Source organism: Brachypodium distachyon, chromosome 3, assembly GCF_000005505.3.
Source record: "Brachypodium distachyon strain Bd21 chromosome 3, Brachypodium_distachyon_v3.0, whole genome shotgun sequence".
In the NCBI taxonomy this organism is placed as follows: Eukaryota; Viridiplantae; Streptophyta; class Magnoliopsida; order Poales; family Poaceae; genus Brachypodium; species Brachypodium distachyon.
Genome location: NC_016133.3, coordinates 24,850,683 through 24,870,717, shown reverse-complemented (window position 1 = coordinate 24,870,717; position 20,035 = coordinate 24,850,683). Strand labels below are relative to the sequence as shown.

Genomic DNA, 20,035 nt, shown 5'->3' with positions numbered 1-20,035 from the left:
TGTACTGTCTGTCAGCAGGCGAAGTCTGAACATGTGGGCACACCGGGGCTGTTACAACCTTTACCTATTACTGAGAAGGCTTGGGATATTATTAGTTTAGACTTTCATTGAAGGCTTGCCTAAATCTGCAAGGTACAATACTATTTTGGTTGTCATTGACAAGTTCACCAAGTATGGTCACTTTATTCCCTTGGCACATCCCTATACAGCACTATCTATTGCTCAAATGTTTGTGGATAACATATATAAATTGCATGGGTTACCCAAGGTCATTATTTCGGATAGGGATAAAGTGTTTACTAGTGCCTTGTGGCAGCAGTTGTTCAAACTCACGGATACTACTCTCAATATGAGCTCTAGCTATCATCCACAAACGGATGGGCAAACTGAAAGGTTAAACCAGTGTTTAGAGACCTACTTGCGGTGTATGACTCATGCATGTCCAACCAAATGGTCTAAATGGTTGCCATTAGCAGAGTATTGGTATAATACTACATTCCACTCAGCGGTGGGACGTTCTCCTTTTGAGGTTCTCTATGGATATAAACCTAAACATTTCAGTTCGCAACAAGCCACCACAAACATTGTTCCTGATTTGCAGCCTTGGTTAAATGACAAGGAGGATATGAAAAGGCTTGTCCAACAGCATTTGTTGCGTGCTCAACGGAGAATGAAGAGTCAAGCTGACAAAAAGAGAGTTGAACGTACATTTGCCGTTGGGGATCATGTTTATCTGAAGTTGCAGCCATATGTGCAAACATCGATTGCCCGGCGCTCCACTCAGAAATTGAGCTACAAATTTTTTGAACCATATGAAATTCTGCAGAAGGTGGGTACAGTTGCTTATAAATTGAAGCTTCCCGCAGGCAGGCAAATCCATCCTGTGGTACATGTCTCCATGTTGAAGAAAGCTATTCCTGCTGCTGAAATTGCACATCCTGACTTGCCATCACAATGTGTTGTGCTGGACGAAGCTGCTATTCCTCTTCAGGTGGTGGACACTAAATTCATTGATACAGGTAAATCACAAGTTCCGTTGGTGCAGATTCAATGGGCAGGTTTACCTCCTTGGCTCACCTGGGAGAACAAAGCTCGTTTGATGGCTGATTATCCGGAGGCGCCTGCTTGGGGTCAACCAGGCCTTCAAGGGGGGGAGAATGTCACGACCATGGGCCGGGCCATGGAAGCCCATGACGACAAGCCTGCTGCTGCGTCCAGTGGAGAAGCTAGGCGAATGCCTATGTAATCAACAGAGAGCGAGAGCATTATCTATTATCGAAGATGAACTGGAGCAAGGCTCAAACACCTACTTTCCCCTTTGCTATTCTCCCTTGAATCCCTAATCTATAAACCAAATTCAGGTCTGTAACTAATCGGCGTGTCGCCATAGTTAAGGATCGTCACATGCAGCCGACGACGTCGACTCGTCCATGCCCGCGGCCAGCATGCTTGCTAGAGCCGGTCGTGAAGCTGCGAGAGAAGGCTGGGTGGATTGTATGCGCACGGAGAACGGATTGGCCTGGCTTGCCTGGCTTGCATGTGGGTGACAGGGCGAGAGAGATTCGTGCCTGCGGATGGGCAAAATGGTCAAAGCTCCGACGATTTTTGCGCAGCAGCTCTCTGCCTTGGTCCTAGCGCCGGGAGTTACGCGCCCTCCTTCGCAGAACGGAGGGAGTATGAATTATGATAAAAAGAGAATATAGCTAAAGGAGTGGTGGTCGTATATTTGTTAACGGTTAGATTTCAAAATTAAGTGCTATTATCATTGTACAACAAAGTTGAGTTCGGTTTCTTTTGCAAGTAAAGCACTTACAAATGACCTTGAATAACATGAAACATTTCTAGTCCATTTCTACAACCTTGTTTGGTACAGGCAATATTCAGAAGGGATGAAATTTGAGAACATAAACAGCTGTAAACTTTGAACAACATAAACTAATTTCCAATAACTGATTTTTGCATTGACCAATAACAATAGTACGAGCCAAAATTTCTTTGAGCACAACAGATATACTCTCTCCGTTCAACAAAAGATGTCTGAAGTTTGTCAAAATTTGGATGTATCTAGATATGACTAGTGTATAGATGCATTCAAATTTAATCAAAGTTGAGACATCTTTTGTTGGACGGAGGGAGTATCATATTCATCTTCTCTGTAACAAAATGAACCGGCTCCCAGATCTGGGAGAAAACACAACTATTATTGGACTTCTATCCTTGCCCAAATAAGTTAGTTTTCGTGCAATCCCCCTGACTTTTGTTTCCAATCATATATTCACTTTGGCTTCCGACACCTTGACTGACTATACCAAGCATCCAGATTTAAAAAAAGGACTCTTGAATATCATAATTCAAACGCCAAGTGCCACGACATCTTTCCTTTTCCTAAAAAAACACAACATCTTTCCTTCCCAAGGAATTGGGAAGAGCAACCAAATTTGGGTACTTGCTGCAGAATCTGAATTTGTCTATTAAACGGACTATCCCATGATTTATAGTCTAAGTAGTAAATGATTCAAGACAATATGGCACGAAACTCAAATGATTACTGATCAAAATTCCTATTTCGATTTATGAAGGTATCCGTGTTCACACCCTACATCAAATTTTTTAATATGTGTGGATTGCGAGGAGGCAAAACAATTTTATAACTATATATTCACCATCATGCACAATTGAGTATATAAAGTAAGACTAATTCTTCGAGGATCATCATGTTAGGTTCAATTTTAGGTTGTATGTTACTATTGTAGATGAGAGAATCTAGTGGATGGTTTATAGAAACAAAAAGATGGTTATATATAAGGGAAGTATTTATTTCCTGATGATGGCCATGCTTTGGTAGATGAGAGAATCTATGATCCAAAAAATAGTGAATATACCTACAAAGTGTACATAAATGACGGGTTCAAGATCTACGTTTTAAAAAATCTCATACAAATAGCACAATAAGATTTTTAAAAGAATGATTTTCCTTATGTGTCCGGCAAAGCATGCAAATGACAATAGCTACGAGTCTATCAGACTTCCAAGGCTGTCAGAATATTACAATATTTTCTTGAGTAAAACCGAACCAAATAATCAAACGTACCGAATGATTTCAGTTTCTGAGGTTGACCAATATGCCTACACAATGGTGATTGTTATAAGTACTATAGGGATTCTAAATAAAGTACTCTGATATGGACTAATACAGAGGAGAAACTGAATTATCACTTCAGTTCTTCGAGGGATTATCTATGGTGTATGAATTAATCAACATTTTAGAGTGCCAATATAGACCAGCTATACCACTATAATATTCATATAATGAGTCAGAGACTATCAACAGACTAATTGTACAGATGTTTGGTACAAACACTTGACGACTGACAACACAAAATCAGTGGATCCCTTCTTAATCATAATTGAATTTTTCTATTGGGGAAATATACATCAGGTAGGACCCTTTGATAGCCAATTGCATGCAGTTCCCTATTAAGTCCTCCATCACAGAGAACTACAGATGAAAACAAACTTTTTCACCAGATTTGAGCGAAACCTCTGCCACCTAATATTCATAAATTTAAGACAGCATGAAGAACCGGTAAACAGAGTTAATCACATATAGTCTCTTAATGATAAAGTAAACATTGAAGTCAGGATGATTACCTGATTTGAGCCAAGCTTTATACCCTCTATATCATAGAGATTGAGCTTTGTATGAACACCGTTTACAAACGGAAGAGATGAAATTAAATTGAGGTTGACAGGATGGAATTTCTTCGTACTGAACACCACCCTTAAAGAATATTATTGTTCTTAAAATACGTCAACATATATGTATTCCTGTTTCCTATCTAAGCTATTTTTGGATTAGGTACATGGAAACTGTCAACAAAACAAAGATTCAATTTTTAGATTCCTTTTCCTGAATTGAAACATTGATGCCTATTTTGCAACTTTTACCAATCAGCGTTTCCTGAATTTAATAATCTAAGATAGAAACTTTTTCCGGATGACCGTTTTTTTACTGCATGACGTATCTGTTCCAGGGAAAGGCATAATCAGTACTGGTTCAGCGGCATCGACAAATCAAGAAGGTCCAGTCCAAAATATGTAGAAATAAACTTATCAGAAGAAATCAATCCTCAATATCGCACTACCAAGTCCTCACTATTCCTTTCCCTTCTAGTACAGCTATGGTCATCTCTTTCCTCGTGTTCTTTTCTCTTCTCCAAGTATGAAGTATGCACGCACTTGCCGCAATCCCATAACCTGCATCTGCTGGATCTGGAACACCGAGGGAAAGAAGCTATGCAACTATGCAAGAGATGTGAATGGAGAATGTGCTAGCTGCTGCACTACTGAGTAGGATCGAGGTGCCTAGTCACCATTCTTGAATTTAACCCCGTCGCCTGTGTGTTTTCAGTTAGCTGCTTAGCTGTAGTTTTCTTCAGTTAGGAATAAGCAGGTCTGTGCCGTGAGCATATTCAGTCATGGATCGAGTTAGCGTTCTGTTAGTTGTTAGCGGCCGCAACTGTAGTTAATCGTGGGATGGCACGATGTAGCGCAGGGTTGGCCGCGTCGTCGAGGCAACGGTCGAGCTGGTCATGGGATGGCATGATCACTGTGGCTCGGGCGTGGCCGGTAAAATAGGATCCTCAGTTCAGAAAGTTGGCTGCTGACTGAATAAAAGGAAAACCGAAAAGATGCAAAGTTGTATGCAGCGCAAACCTCCTCGCGCGTGTGTGTCCATCTTCTAGTGTTCCAACAACCATCAATTTCACCGTTCATTGCTGGTCATCTTCCTCGTCGAGCCGAACCACACGGCGCTGGAGAAGGTGCTGCTGTAGTGCAGCCGATTCTCCCGTGTGCGCGCGTGGACGACAGATAATGCAACTGCAGCTTATTCTCCTGATCATGCAACTCCGTCCAGCCCAATTGAGCCGGTGGCGACAGCACCGGCAACAACGCCGCCGATGTTCATCATAACGTCGGTGACCGTGCGAGACTGACCAGGTCGTGCACAACGGCCGGGGAGAAGTCGAAGAGGACCATAACAGAATTTTTTTTTTGGAAGTAGGGATCGCAATTTTGGTATGGACGAACGGACCAGGTTGACGTGTAGGCTGTTCGGGGCAACATGAGTTCCTATAAGTTAATTAGATCACAGCCGTTGATCCACCAAATATACGGCCAGAAATTTTGCTTTTTTCTGGGATTTTCTTGAATCTCTATCTTTTTTGGGTTTCTCGGTCATGTACTTTTAATATATAATAGATACGGGATACAGGGAAGGGGTCTTTAGGACATGCACGATTAAGATCAGTGAAATCCACACACATGCGTAATTTATTTCAAGCCTTAGGAACTACAACAGGATTCGCTAACCAAGTAGTGTACAACACTTCTCTGATTAGCCCGACGTTCTTGAGCTTCTCCGCTTCTTGCTGGATGAAGTCATTGCGTTCTTGTGCTTGCCAGCGAACCTTCTGCTTGACGGGGCGCGCATCTGGTCGCACCGCCAACCAATGCTCGATCACCTCGCTGGTTACTGCGGGAAGGTCCGACGGCTCCCAAGCGAACACGTCCGAATTTCCCCGGAGGAAGACGGTGAGGGGGCTTTCGTATTTGCCACCGAGGCTTGCACCGATGGAAACGGTGCGCGCCTCGCTGCCGGCTTGCGGGGGTACCTTCTTGACCTTGGCACCCTTCTCCTTCAGCTTCACGCCCTTGCTGACGCGGGGGCTGGAGCTGGTACCGCCCCTGGCATCCTGCCTGGGAGGGGCTGGCGCCGTCTTCTGTGCAGGCGGCTCGCCCTCAAGTGAATCCTCGTTCTCGGCAGAGTCATAGTCGCCGGAATCCGCCATCACGGAGGTCTTCGCAACCTCGTCCACGCATCAAGCAGCGTCCTTTAGGTCGCCATTGATGGAGAGTACATCGTATACTGATGGCATCTTCATCACGCCACAGGCGCAATGAGTCGCCGCCATGAACTTGATCAGCGTCGGCCGACCAATGATGCCTTTGTATGGTAACGGGGTGTGAGCCACGTCGAAGACAACGTGCTCAGTTCGGAACGCTTCCCGGGACCCGAAATTTACTGAGAGGGTGATTCGCCCCATGGGCTGCACCACTCCGGTGTTGATCCCCCGGAATGGGTCGGTGGGCTTCATCTGCTCCTGAGGCAGCAGAAGCTTTTCCCCCAACTTGGCGGACAGGAGGTTAAGGCTTGCCCCGTTGTCCACCAGAACCTTTGTCACCGTCACACGAGGCTTGTCGCATCCCCGGGGAGGCCAGTCCTTGCCGCCACGGCCTTGACCGCGATCCCCCGCGGGTTCTCCCTTGTCGCCGCTGCTGTCCGCGCCACGGCCCGCTCCGTTGCGGGGGTTGTTCGGGCACTTGCGGGAGAGGTGCGCGATGTTCCCGCAGTTGAAGCAGGCTCCGGCAGCACGGCGCTCCTCGTGGAGCTGTTCGCGCTTCTCCTTGATGGTCTGGAGAGTGTGGCAGTCCTGTGCGTCGTGGGTGGCGTTGATTTGGATGGGGTAGCACACGGCCGCCGCCGACTTGCTACCCGATGCTCCTGCCGACGCTGCCTTCTTGGTGGGCCTCTAGGGAGCCCCCGGTTCCGCGGCAAGCACATGCTTCCCGCCGCGTTTCCGGGCGCCCTTCTTCCCAGAGACCTCATGTGGGTTCACCGCCGCTTTGGCAGCAAACTCGGGAGCTAGGCGCCCTTCCTCGGCCATTGCGCACTTGTGCGCGAGGGTGTATAGATCCCTGGTAGTCCGGATCCGGTACGTGTTCAGCTTCTGACGCATCTTCGGGTCACGGACGTTGATGGCGTACGTGTTGATGATGGCGGCCGTTTCCGCCTCTGGGATGGAGTAGGAGATGTTGGAGAACTTGTTGGTGAAGTCCCGCAACATCTCCCCTGTTTTCGGCACAACTGTGCAGCTCCGCCATGGTTCCCGGGCGTTTGTAGCCGCCCTGGAACGCGTTCACAAACTGCTCGCGCAGGTCGGCCCAGGAGGCAATAGACCCGGCGGGCAGGTTGAGCAACCAAGTTCTCGTTGATTCTTTCAGGACCATCGAGAACCTGTTGGCTCTGACCTTGGTGTCGGCGCCGATAGCATGCATGCCCAATGTGTAGGTCAGGAGGAAATCCTTGGGATTCACGGTCCCGTCGTATGTCCCGAGCGTTGGCGCTCGAAACTTGCGGGGCCATGTGACCCAGTGCAGCCGTCATCGGCGCCCATGGGAGCATCTTCCTGCTCCTCTGGACGCCGGCGCTCTCTCTCGCGCCGGCACCGGCGCTGCAAGCGCGGCGGAGATCTTCCTGCTGGCGGGCGTTCAAGACGCCCCGCGCGTCACCTAGCATGACGGTTGGTGACGAGTCCTAGTTATCCTCGGGATCCTCGCCGTCTTGTCCTCTCGGGGGCGGAGGATGCTCTCCTTGTCCCGAGGTGCGGGGAGCGTCCCCGCGTCCCGGGTTCTGTCCTCGGCCCGAACCGGTCGGGCCACCCTCACCTTCCGGTTGTTGGGCGGCGAGCGCGAGGAGCGCGTCCCACTCCGCTCTCCACACGTCATGCGCCGGCGTGCCTTGCGGTGGATCGTAGCGCACCATGACACACGCGACGATGATAGCGGGGTCTAGGCGGGAGGCTGGCGATTCTCCGACCGGCTGCCCTGCGCCCTGTCACCCGGTGCCCTCAGGTGAGTGGGGCGAGACGCCGTCGACGTCGCTCGTGACGCGCGGTGGTCGTGACACGTCTGTTGCTGCGCGTCCTCAGCCCGTGAGTGAACTCGCTGGCTGGCACGTGTGACGTTGAGGTCGCCCGTGCGACTGGCTCCGGCGCTAGGCGCCGCAGGTCCCCTCGGACGGTTGTCCGTCGACGCCCGAGGAGGTGGCGGGGGCAGCTGTTGCTGCGGCGGCTGCTAATGTTGCTTGCGACGCACGTGGAGCGTCGTGGGGTCGAGTGCGCATGGCCAGTGTGTCGCGCAAGTCGACCCGGGGCTCGTCTGCCTTCTTGGGCGGCATGGCGATCTGATGTAGACGATGTCGTTGGTGACGAAGCCGATGACACCGGCGTTCACCCGAAGTTCTCTGCACGCCCCCCTACCTGGCGCGCCAGATGTTGGAGCACGGGTCTCTGTCACAGGGAGTGCTGGACACCCCCTTGTTGTTCGGTGGAGGGCGAGGAGATCGTTCCGGCGATCGCCAGCTTGGCGAAAGACACGAAGTGTAGACAGCTAGATTTACCCAGGTTCGGGCTACCCGGAGGTGTAACACCCTACGTCCTGCTCTCGATTGTATTCACGGATGAGTAGGCTTTTACAGATTGCCCCGGGGGGTTCCCGGGTCAGCTACTTGTGCCTCTACGAAACTCTGCTACGGGTGAACACAATCTTGCTTGCTACTGACTATGGTTCCAACCCTTGGACCGGTGGCATGGGTGCCACAGGTGCCGATGCCTACAGCGCGACACGTTGAAGATGCGCGTGTCATTGCCACAAAACTTACACTACTGTAGATCCACGCTGGGCTTCATGCAGCGCCCAAGCCACTATGTATCGTAAATAAAATCTTTTTTAGAGTAGCCGCTCTAGACTTGTTCGGTAAGACTAGCCCTGCCGATGTGACTCCTGCCGACGCATTAATTGCACTGGGCCTGCTATCTCGTCTTGTCTCCACTGTTCCATCGGCCCCACCTGCAACCCCCGAAGCCCAGTACCTTGGAGGCACCCGGGTGCTGTTGCCTAGCTAGTTGCGGGGGAGCGAGCTAGTAGCTTCCCGGGTTCGCCCCTCCCGGGGAGCCGGCCGAGCGGGGTCTCGTTAGTTGCAACCCACACATCCCGTACCAGTGGGGCCCCATGGGCCACTGGTTCGACACCCCCGCCAATGTGTTCCAAGGCCCAAAGCCGACCCAAGGGCAGCACCAGCAAAGGGGAGAAGAGCGAGAAGGCCTCCAAGGAGCTATCAGAAAGAGCGTTGAAGGACGAGGAGATGCGAGCCAAGTTCGCCTTCTTCTCCCCCGGGTACAACTGCGAGGGGGTGGATTAGTTGGCCTTGGCGCTAGCCACCAAGCACAGCGAGTACGGGCCGACGCGGGTTATCGATCCAAATCCACGACCTTGATGATCGAGGAAATATACCCATCGGCGCAGATCGCGACCAGCAGTACTTCTGGTTATTTGCAAGGTTTGTCCTCACCGAGTTTGTGCCACCGCACTCTTTCTTTCTCTCCGCCATCATGGAGACATACGGGCTCATCCTGGCCCAGGTTCACCCCACGTCGTTCTTCACATTGGCTGTCTTCCAACACCTTTGTGAAGCATTCGTGGGGGTGATGCCGTCGGTGGCATTGTTCCGCCACTACTGCTACCCCATGGGCGAAGGCTCCCCTATCCTCGGGCATAGTGTTCCGATTCTGTGAGAAGCTCAAGTCGGAGTTCATCTGGCTGGGGAAGAAGAAGCTAGAGAACAAATGGCGCCGTGATTGGTGCTGGATGCGCACCGACGAGCTCCAGGACTTCCACGAGGAGCCCCTCGGGCCCTTGAAGGGCTCGAAGGACTGGACGTTCCGCGACCCGAAAGACAAGGAGCTAGCCCCGATCTGCACCAAGATCAAGACGCTCCGTGAAGCTGGGTTCATAGACCCGGACGTGGCGTGCCACTTCATTGGGAGGCGTGTGGCTCCCCTGCAGCGGCGCTCACATCTGGCTTGGATGTACACCAGGCCAGACGACGGGACCCGGCTGCAACGCAAGGACCTCTCACCCTAGATGTGATTCAGTTTTGGGTGAGGGGCATCACCGGCGAGGACGAAGCCTTCCGGCTGCTGCTGCTTGGGGAACACGCGCTCCAGGCCGGGATCCCGAATCCGGGAGCCCAAGATTCCCCACTCTGCGATGAGTGGGGAATCATGGAGGATCCCACGTCAAGGACCTGCCCCTCGCAACCCATGACTTGCCCCGTCAAGGAGCCGGCAGCAGAGCTGGGGGAGGGGGACGACCCGGACCGGGACTCCGCCAGGCCAGAGGACTCAGACTCTAACGACGACTCTTCGCTGGCGTCAAAGGAGACTCCGACGACGACGACGCTCCCCGAGAAGCCGGCGGGGTTGCGCCGGAGGACTTCGACGAAGACGACGTCCCCCTGGTAAGACGGTCGGCCGCGCAAAGGGTGAGCGAGCGAGAGGCAAGCCCACAGCCCCAGGCACCACAGCCACAGCCAGATGCGGGGACCGCAGCTTCTGCCGGTAGTGGGGCGACCACGGAGGCCACCCCTGCCACTCCGGCGGCTCCGCCGGTTCCGCCCGCACGAAGGGGACCCCCGACGAGGAGTATGTTGGCGGACAGGGTGCTCAAGCTCGACCCGCCGGGGTAAGTTTACTGTTATTTTATCCACTTTATGTTTCCTTGAGTTCCACATGTTTCGTTAATTTTCTTCTGCGTTTCCATAGATCTTCAAAGAAAAGGGGGCAGCCTAGCACTTCGCCGGCGGCCCCGGCCAAAAAACCACGCCCGACAGCGGGTGGTGGTAACAAACACGCCGCTGATGCGGCGGGTACATCGGCGGCATCTCCCGCTGGGGATATGCAAATCCCTGACCAAGTCAGCAGGGCACCGGCCCGGGATCAGGTACCCCCGAGACCAGGTATCCCTTGTTTTAACTAATCCCAAAGTTGCTTTCTAATGCCAAGTCCCTTGCAGGGGCTATGGCAGCCGGCGGGAGCATCCCGGCAACCGGCGGTGATGCGGGCGACGGAGCCGCGCACCTAGCCGGAGACGGGGCGCAGCAAGGTACTGTGCTGCTGTTTACGATGTCTTTATTTTAAATTGCATTATTTTCCCAAGCTGACGCAAATGTTCTTGTGCAGTCGCCGGGGACGCTCCATCGGCACCCACAACAACCAAGGTGTGGGTGATCGACCTCACCAGCGAGGTCGTCGACGCCCCAGAGGACACCGTCCCTGCTGGGGCCCCTCAACAAGCCGCCCCTGGGCTTACCGGGGCAAAGACCAGCACTGAGGGAGGCGCCGCGCAGACAGCGCAACCAGCAGCTAAGGACGCAGGCCAGCCTCTGCCTGTGGAACCAGGCAGCGGCGCCCTGGAGAAGGCCCCGAGCCCCCAGCCTGCTCCTTCAAGCGGGTAGGGATCCGCGGGACTTGGGTTGACCAGGGGCCTGTCGCCGAGTCCAGATGCGGCCTCCGGGTCGCAGACGGTCGCAGCGGGGGCCTCCACCTTCGCCGGAGCCGCCTTCAGCCGGGGTGCACGGGCGCTCGCCAGGCGATGGTTGGGTCGAATGACCTTCGACCCCAACGTGTTCCAGCAAGGGCACCAAGTGATCGACAACATCTAGCAGAAATAGCGGATGTTCGTCGATTTCTTCAATGACGCGTAGTAGCACCATGCTCGCGTGGTGACGGAGCTGGGCATCGTGCGGAAGGAGGCAGGGGAGCAGCTCTCGGGGCTGCAACGGCTCCAGGAGGAGCTCCAGCAGGCTCCAGGAGGAGCCCTTCCTGCGCCCACCGTCCAAGGGGTCCCGGAGGCTGAAGACTTCGCCAGTTGTGGGATCAACAGCAGGAGCACCAGCGGGACGATGAAGAGCACCAGGCGGCACTGGACTCGTTCCAGGTGCGTCTCCGGGAGAAGTCGGATTTTATCTCCGGCTACGCCTTGGAGATCCAGCGCCTCCGTCGAGAGATCGGAGAGCTGGGGAAAGCGGCTACGACGGCAGCCGAAGCTTCGGCGTGCCGGGAGAAGGAGCTGCAGGAGTAGTCCCGCGCCCGGGAGCGCGAGCTTGTGGGGCAGCTCAAGGCTGCCCAGAAGGCGAACTCGTCTCTTCAAGGATAGTTCAACATGGCGTGGCAAGAACTTCGGCTCATTGACGAGGACAACACCGAGAAGGCGTCCGAGATCAATAAGCTGAACGAGGAATGCCACGAGCACAAGCTGCAGGTCCAGGAGGCTCGGGGCAAATTCAACGAGCTGTGGACCTGCGGGCCAGAGGAGACGGCGAGGCTGAAGATGCTGGCCGAGTGCAAGACCCCGGGACCGGAATTATGCAATTTAGCCCCAAATTGCTAACCTTTGCATAATTCAAGCCTCAGGTTCTTAACCTACGATAAACACTTCAATACATACATGCATTAATGTGCTCATCGCAGGGTTTTGCAACATGAATATCATTACCAAAACTCTACAGAAGAGAGTAATTACAAGGTCATACAAGGAGCAGATTAACAATTATTACAAAGAGAGGACACATGTGCCAACAAAGTCGAACTATGCCCGGGTACGGACAAGAATACAGCATGGCCTGAAGAAGCTGGAAGCTGGAAGGAAACCCGCCACGAGTCTCAAAACCCTGATCTGGATCTCCTGGCTAAACATCAAATCCAACGTCGTGCTCCACAAAGCTAGCAGCTCACCTGCTCTGCTGGAACCTCTGAAGAAAACAACGTTGCAAAGCAACTGAATACAAAGTACTCGCAAGACCTACGGGGAGATTTATGCTAGTATGCAACATGTTTCAAAGGAGGGTAAAGTGGGGTTATACAGCAGCAAATATCTGGAGAGCCACTCTAATAACAACGTCTAATGAGAGGAAGAGAAGCGTCTACCAAGGTGTAAGGTGATTAACCTATTTACTAAACACCAAACAACACAATCCTCATACCACCCCCTCAACACCTTGTGAGGAAGCAATCCAAAGGACACTCACACTTAAGCAGTTTTAAGCATATCCATGATTAAAGCTAATTACTACTCAAGTTTATGAGAATAAGTTGATTAAAATGATTAAGTTCTCTATGATCAAGTAATGACCAACCAAGTCGTCCATAACCGCGGACACGGCTTTCCGAAAGATTTATCCCTGCAAGGTGTGCCAATTTACCTGTACACGTTTGTCCAACTCTTGTTGCCACTCGAGTAGGAACACACAAAGACGTGTGTCAGCAGGATTGGGTGACACGACGTTTCCAAGCCCACAACTAATCCAGGGGACCACCCAGCTGAGTCTAATCCAAAACGAGAGCCCGGCCGAAGCGTCGTACGGACTCAAGAGTTGCGAGGACAGCTGGTAGTGGTTCAAGGCCCGCAGGATGACCACTCCAGACTAGTACCACAGTCCTATATGAATGCAAAGTCACCAACAAGTCTCCATGAATCTCTGTGTGCATGCAATGCAAATGCCAAATGGAACGCCCGAACTATGTGGCCCCTAGAAAAGCTATGAAACAAGTACTAAGCCGAGGGGGAACCCATATATTCTCCCACGAGCGGTTAGCGCGAAGTTTCTTGGGTCGGCGAAAACGAGAACTCAGTCTTTAGGTCGGTGCCAATGGAACAAAACACCAATGCGTTAGCACGGCCTCCCACGGCCTTGTGCAGGTAATAACAGGTCATAGTTTAATAATTGCAATTAAATACAGAAAGTAGCATGTGGATGTAGCAATTGTGTAACCCCAATTAAGGACACTAGACTAGAAATCTAAGCAAGACTTCTAATGACCGACTAGGGCAATAAACAAACAGGTGACATGGTAATAGGATAAGTAACAAGACATAAGGCAATAAGTGGAGCTGACTAACAAGCTATGCAAACCTAGAGGCATCGTGACAAGACTAAGAATGTAACTTAGTGCAAGAATGAGAGAGACATTGGGTATAATCAACATGGTCAAGGAAGGGCTGCTTGCCTGGAGTACTCAATTGCCTGGAGTGGAGCAAGAATCCTGGAAGAAGAACACAAGCGTAGTCGTCGTCGTAGGAATCATAAACTAGCAAGAAGAAGCAAATACACGACATAAAAGAAAAGTATAAGCATACAAGATACACAAGGTAATTGATATGCGCAATCAAATAATGATGTTGTGACATCAGGGATGATGTATGTCATATTAAGGAATCCAAAAGTAAATCCGATATATAATTTACCAAGTTAAATGGAGTCCGAAAATACTACACACAACATCTATACAACTCCGTATGCAAGGAATAGAGTTAATGGATGAACTACACTCAACATTATAGTGATATTATCATGCATGACAATGACATGAATAGGTGCAACACATGTTTTAACAAGAATAGCACAAGATCCGACTAGGTCGGGGTTGCACACACCAATGGCAACAAGGTACCTGCATCTATCGATAATATCGGTACATACACGACATCTCATACAACACATGCATTTCAGCAATCGCAACCAATGGGTCTACGGGTCTACGAAACGGTCGGTTCACGGGACGGTCGCTCGTTATACCTTGGACTCGTTGCGGCGTCGCGATGTAGAGGAAGTAGCCGACGTAGACGAGGTAGTCGTACACGATAAAGCCGTCGTAGGCGAAGTAGTCGTTCAATCGTCGCGGTCGTAGTCGTTCATGGCTCTGGCTCCGTGGTTCTTCGGTCTTCACGCGCTCACACGGACTTGGGCAGCGACACAGCACACGTGGAGCAGCAGCACAGTAGCACCAAACAGTAGCACACAACAACTGACAAGCAGCGCCCACACGTAAGGGAAACAATTTTCCAGAAAAACTGAAAAGAAAGGAAAAGGAAGAAGGCCACGGGCCTGCTGGGCTTGGGCTTGGAGATGGGCCAAGGAGGAGGGAGCTGCTTCGGGCTAGGCTGTAGGGGTGAGCCGCGTCTGGCTCGGGCTGGTCGCGGGCGGAGCTTGGGCGAGCACGGCCAGGAGCAAGGGAAGGCGGAGAGGGCCGGCGAGGTGGAGGCGGCGCGGGCAGGCGGAGCTCGCGCGGCGCTGTGCACTGGAGGCGCGCGGCAGGAAGGAGAACGGGAGACAGAGCGGGCTCGCGTGCGCGGAGGAGGGTGGAGCAGGGCGCTAGGCGGGCACGGCCGACGGGCGCAGGGGAAGAGGCGCGGCCGACGTGCGCGGAGGAGGGCAGCGCTCGGGGAAGGGGAGGCGCGCGGCGAGGCGATGCTGCCGGCGGTGGCTGGTCGCAGGCAGAGCGGGGCCGGCGAGGTGGCGTCAGGCAGCGGAGAGGCGGGGCGGCGCGGGGAGCGAGGGCGGCGCCGGAGAGGGAGAGCGGCGCGGCGCAGAGGAGGGCGCGCGGGCGACGCGGCCGGAGCAGAGGAGGAAGGGAGGCCATGGGAGGAGCTCGGCCAAGGAGGAGGAGTTGCCTGGGGATTTCTTCGGGAGGAAGATGAAAGAAGGAAGAAGAAGAGCGGCGGCGGCCATTGAAAATAGGGAGAAAAGAAAAGAAAGGAAGGGGATAGCTTTTTACACGCAAAGCAAAAGTTAGGGTTTGATTTAACGGGCTTTTGGGCCAACAAAACCCTCAAACAACATACTGGTTTTACCAATTTATAATTTTGTAACAAATTAAGAGACGAGAGGCTAGGTCTAATTAAACATGAAAGTAATTTTCCAAACCCAAAATAGATTTTCTATAAAATAATTTTAGACTTTTAGAAACACAACAAAAAGACAAGCACACAACAACACAACAGAAGTGACATTTCGTGCAAACGAAATGTGAGATGATGTTAATGACATGGCAACATGTTAATGATGATATGAGCATGAAAACATGATGACAATAAATTAAATTACAAAACAGTCCAAACGGGCTTAAAAGGAAGCTCTCGGGCTGTTACACCGAGTCGGCGGTGGAGGCGGTGCTGGGGTTCGACATTCCAATGACTTCCTTCGCTAGGGCGAACCTCGGCAGCTTCACCTCCTTCTTCTCTGATTTCGTCAGCCGGCTACACGGCCTGGAGAACTGCGTCATGGCCTTCTGGGACCGGCAGGTCGGCTTCGCTGCCGAGCAGGTCGCTGGGCAGATCCTTACCCGGGTCCACTCCGCCCATCCCGACTTCCCGTTCGAGTCAGTCTTCGACGCCTGGTCAGACGAGGACGAGGCCAAGACTCACCCGGAAGCGGTTCAGGGCGTGGTGGACGAGATGGTGGCGCGGATGCAGAACAAGGCTGGTGCTAATGAAGCTAAAGCCGCGGAGGAGACCGCCGCCGGGGAGGCGCCTGACGTCGAGGAGACGCCTGCCGCCCAGACTACCGCCCTGGAAGCGCCCCCTGCATAGCTATTCCCTGTATCTTTTGTTCTCCTTTTTGTTTTCGATAAAGTGGCGCGAGGCGCCTTATAGTTCATTTTGTGTTAGCCCAACTATTTCATGCATTCGTCCGTGAACTTTTTTGCTATACTTTTGTCTTGTTCAATGGAAATTTACTTGTTCTTTACTTATAACTGGCTTGCCTGGTAGTATTACTCTGTTCTTTACGTGTTATGCCTTGTGTTTCCGAGGACTCGCCAACTACGTGCCTAGCCGGACCAGGGACTCGAGACGGACCCGCGGTGCCAACCTAGGTCCAGACAACAGCGGCTAGCCGCTCCGCCTGCGGTTAAATACTCCTAGGCGTGCAGTTTCGGGATGGACCCGCGAACTCGCACGGGGAGTGTACTCCCCCCGCAATCGTCCTTCCTACACTATGGCCACATAAAGAAGCGAGCACACCTTGCATGCCAGTGCCAAAAGAGAGGAAGCTAACAATGCTAAGCGAAGTACTTAGCTCTCTGCTCTCTTGCCGGATGCAAGCTCTTTGTGTTTGGAACTCTCGTATGAGTGAGGCGGCAGGGACGCGGTGGCGAGAGCACCCTCGACACAGAGCACCGAGGAATGCATCAGCACCGCCTCTCTGCAGCACCGCTCGCCTTCGGCCTCGCTGGCTGTGGATTCTCATATCTGGAATTCTCCTGTGTGGGTGCGGCAGGGACGAGGTGATGGGGACACCCTCGGCGCTGATCGCCAAGGAATGCACCATCACCGCCTCTCCGCGGCATCGCTCATCTTCTGAGTGATGTGGCAAGGACGCGATGGTGGGAACACCCTTGGCACTGAGTGCCGAGGCATGCACCACCATCGCCTCTCTGTGACATCACTCGTTTTCGTGCCTATGGATGGAGTTGCGCTTGTTGTGGTCTTTAAATAGCCAGAACGCTGCCCTTGCCGCCACACACGCCGAACCGCCACCGGACGCGTGGAGGAACTAGCCCTATCTCAGTTTCTTGCATCAAGCCTCGAAGTAATTGCCATATATCTACAACTTACTTGCAAAACGACGACACCCGTGACAGCTCCACGAGCATCACAGTGTGCCTGAGTCGTCATCTTTAACCTGCATGTCAGATTCTTGCGGCACCCAAGGTGCATAACAAAAAAATTCGAAAAGCACGAAAAACAACTTACACTGGATAATGTCCTGCCTCAAATCCCCCAAGGCACAGAAGAGTGGACCTTAGACTTGGGTGTGAGTACTCTCATACTTCCATGGTGCCTTGCTGGCACATAAGTCGGCAACTGCTTTGCCTCATTCCGGGGTGACTCGGCAACGAGCTTGGTTTTCAGGGTTCTAGCAGCCCCGTGCTCACAGTAAAGGATGAGGAGACAATTATGTGTACCTAGAGCAGGAGACAGAAGCAAGCATTAACAAGAAACACACCATTCATTGAAATAACACCTATCTTTATTCACTTTTCTGCTAGCGGATTACAATCGGGCCTTGCCCGGTTACACTAGCTTAAAGAGGCACGCTGCAGCAGCATCACCCGTGGGTAAGGCACCACCGTTTCACGGGTACAACATGCGTAGGTGCTCAATATTCCAGCTATTTGGCACCGGCAAGCCTTCTTCGGTTTCCAGCCGGACAGCCCCGGGTCTGGTCACCTGCACTACGCGGAAAGGGCCTTCCTAATTTGGAGTCAACTTGTTCCCGGCCTTCGTTCCTTGTATCCGGCGCAGGACGAGGTCTCCAACCTCGAGCACCCGTGGATGGACCCGCCTGTCGTGATAACGACGGAGCCCCTGCTGGTAGCCTGCAGCTCGCACAGCAGCCCAGCATCGAATCTCCTTGATGAAGCTGAGGTCATCAATCCTATGCGCGTGTTCGTTCTCGTTGCCGTACGCGCGTACCCGAGGTGACCCATGCTTGAGCTCGAGGGGCAGCACAACTTCTGTCCCGTAGAGGAGGGCCCGCCGCCCGACTTGGCGTGGTCCTGATCGACCAAAGTACGGGCTGGAGTTCTTCGACCCAATTCTTCCCGTGGCCCTTGAGCTTGTCAAAGGTTCTCGTCTTGAGCCTCCGCAGCACTTCTGTGTTGGCGGGCTCCACCTGCCGTTGCTCTTTGGATGAGCGACAGAGGCGAAGTGGATCTTAGTGCCCATGTCCTCGCAGTAAGCTTGGAACACCGTACTAGTGAATTGCGTGCCGTTGTCGGTGATGATGCCGTTAGGCACACCAAATCAGCACACAATGCCTGTGAAGAATTTGATGGCTGCCTGTGCCGTAACAACCTACACAGGCTCCACCTCGACCCACTTGGAGAACTTGTCGATGGCCACAAGAAGGTACTCGTAGCCGCTGTCAGCTCTCGGCGTCTTGCCGACGATATCTAGCACCCAAACCGCAAACGGCCACGAGGATGGGTTGACTTGCAGGGCTTGAGCCGGCTGGTTGCTCTTCTTGGCGTGAAACTGACAAGCTTCACAGGTCTTGACTAACTACTCGGCTTCGGCTAATGCTGTTGGCCAGTAGAAGCCGTGCTGAAACGCTTTCCCAGGCAGCGCCCTGGAGGCCACATGATGCGAGCATGTGCCTCGGTGGATATCCTCCAACAACATGCGCCCTTCTTCCTGGGACACGCAGAGGAGCATGAATCCATTTGGACGCCTCCGGTAGAGATCCCCGTCCACCAGAGCGTACATCTTTGCTTGCCGGGCCACTCGCTCCGCGGCAATTTCTTCTCCCGGTAGGCTTCCATCCCTGACATAGTGAATGATATCCGCAGCCCAAGGTGGTGATACCCGGCTCAAACATGCCACGAGATCAGTAGCATGGGGCCCCGTAGCTGCGGGGTCTCCTTGAGTTGCCGGAGGGGCTTCCCTGGCAACTAAATTGGGATCGACAGAGGGCTTTGACTGCCTCTGCACGAATACCCCAGGAGGCACCTTGCTGCATTCGGCTACCCACTTGGACAGCTCAAACCGTAGCCCCTTGAACTTGGACTCCAGTTTTCGCACTTTTTCTACGTACGCTACCATCTGGGTACAGTCATAGTCTTTATTCACCTGGTTGATCACGAGTTGGGAGTCCCCGCGAACTACTAGGCGCTTGATGTCGAGCGCGATCGTCACGCGTAGCCCGGCTAGCGATCCCTCGTATTCTGCAGTGTTGTTGGTCGAGTTGGCAAAGTCGAGCTGGATCACGAACTTAAGTTGATCTCCCGTGGGCGACTCGATCACTACTCTAGCGCCGGCGCCATTCAAGCTGAAGGCGCCGTTGAAGTACATGACCCAGTACCCTTCATCTAGCTCACCGGGAAGGCTTGCTTCCGGCTCTTCTTCTTCTATGCATGTTGATGTCCACTCCGCGACGAAGTCGGCGAGAGTGGCACTCTTGATGCTCTTGGTGTTCGCGAAACGCAGCCCAAACTCCGCCAGCTCCATTCTCCACCCGGCCACCCGGCTACACTAGCCGCTTGCAGGGGATAGCTTGAGCCGGCTGCCCCTCGGTCCCCAGGGTCGCAGTGGTTGCCGGGGGTTGCTCAGAAAGCTCCGGCAGCCCCCTGACCCACTACTTCAGCCCCCGGGACTTCTTCTTCCATTTCGGCAACGAGCACGGAGCTCACCACCTTGTCCGTCGCTGCCAAGTAGATCTGCAACGGCTCACCTGGCTTAGGGGCGACGAGGATCGGCGGTGACTTCAGGTACTACTTCAAGTGGAACGCTGGTTCTGCCTCGGGGGTCTAGTTGACCGGGCCCTTCTTCTTCATCACCTTGAAGAAAGGTAGGGCTCGCTCGCCCAACCTTGAAATGAAACGCCCGAGTGCCGCAACGCAACCGTTGAGGCGCTGGACATCTCTGACCTTGCGGGGTGCCTCCATCTTCTCGATTGCTTCGATCTTCTGTGGATTGTCCTCAATTCCCCGGTGAGACACCAAGAAGCCCAGCAAGTGCCCCAAGTCCACGCCGAACGTGCACTTCTCAGGGTTAAGCTTGAGCTTGATCCTGC

General features: G+C 52.9%; 1 protein-coding gene across 3 annotated transcripts; it reads right to left on the bottom strand.

Annotated features, from left to right (window-relative positions):
* Positions 1–684: 684 nt before the first annotated feature.
* On the bottom strand, positions 685–15,218 carry LOC106866566 (vegetative cell wall protein gp1). Of its 3 annotated transcripts, XR_002965219.1 has the most exons (4): positions 14,258–15,218; positions 13,689–13,769; positions 1,078–1,238; positions 685–1,001 (listed from the first exon to the last, which is right to left on the bottom strand). XR_002965219.1 is itself a non-coding variant. In XM_024461901.1 (3 exons), the coding sequence occupies exons 1-3, from the start codon at positions 15,099–15,101 to the stop codon at positions 1,144–1,146; spliced, it is 1,020 nt and encodes a 339-aa protein (XP_024317669.1). In that variant the 5' UTR covers positions 15,102–15,218; the 3' UTR covers positions 685–1,143. The 3 variants fall into 3 exon arrangements, 2 of the variants coding, with proteins under 2 accessions (XP_024317669.1, XP_014757078.1); XM_024461901.1 differs by having other exon boundaries at positions 685–1,238; XM_014901592.2 differs by lacking the exons at positions 685–1,001; positions 1,078–1,238 and adding an exon at positions 3,196–3,550.
* Between the last annotated feature and the right edge of the window lie 4,817 nt (positions 15,219–20,035).

Excerpts from the sequence above, each read along its gene's own strand:
- LOC106866566 (XM_024461901.1), bottom strand. The coding sequence starts at position 15,101 with ATGGCCTCCCTTCCTCCTCTGCTCCGGCCGCGTCGCCCGCGCGCCCTC. Across the intron at positions 13,770-14,257 it reads GACGCCGCAACGAGTCCAAG|TTTATGATTCCTACGACGAC; the intron begins GTATAACGAGCG and ends TCTTCTTGCTAG. Across the intron at positions 1,239-13,688 it reads CAGGCAATTGAGTACTCCAG|GCATTCGCCTAGCTTCTCCA; the intron begins GCAAGCAGCCCT and ends TTGATTACATAG.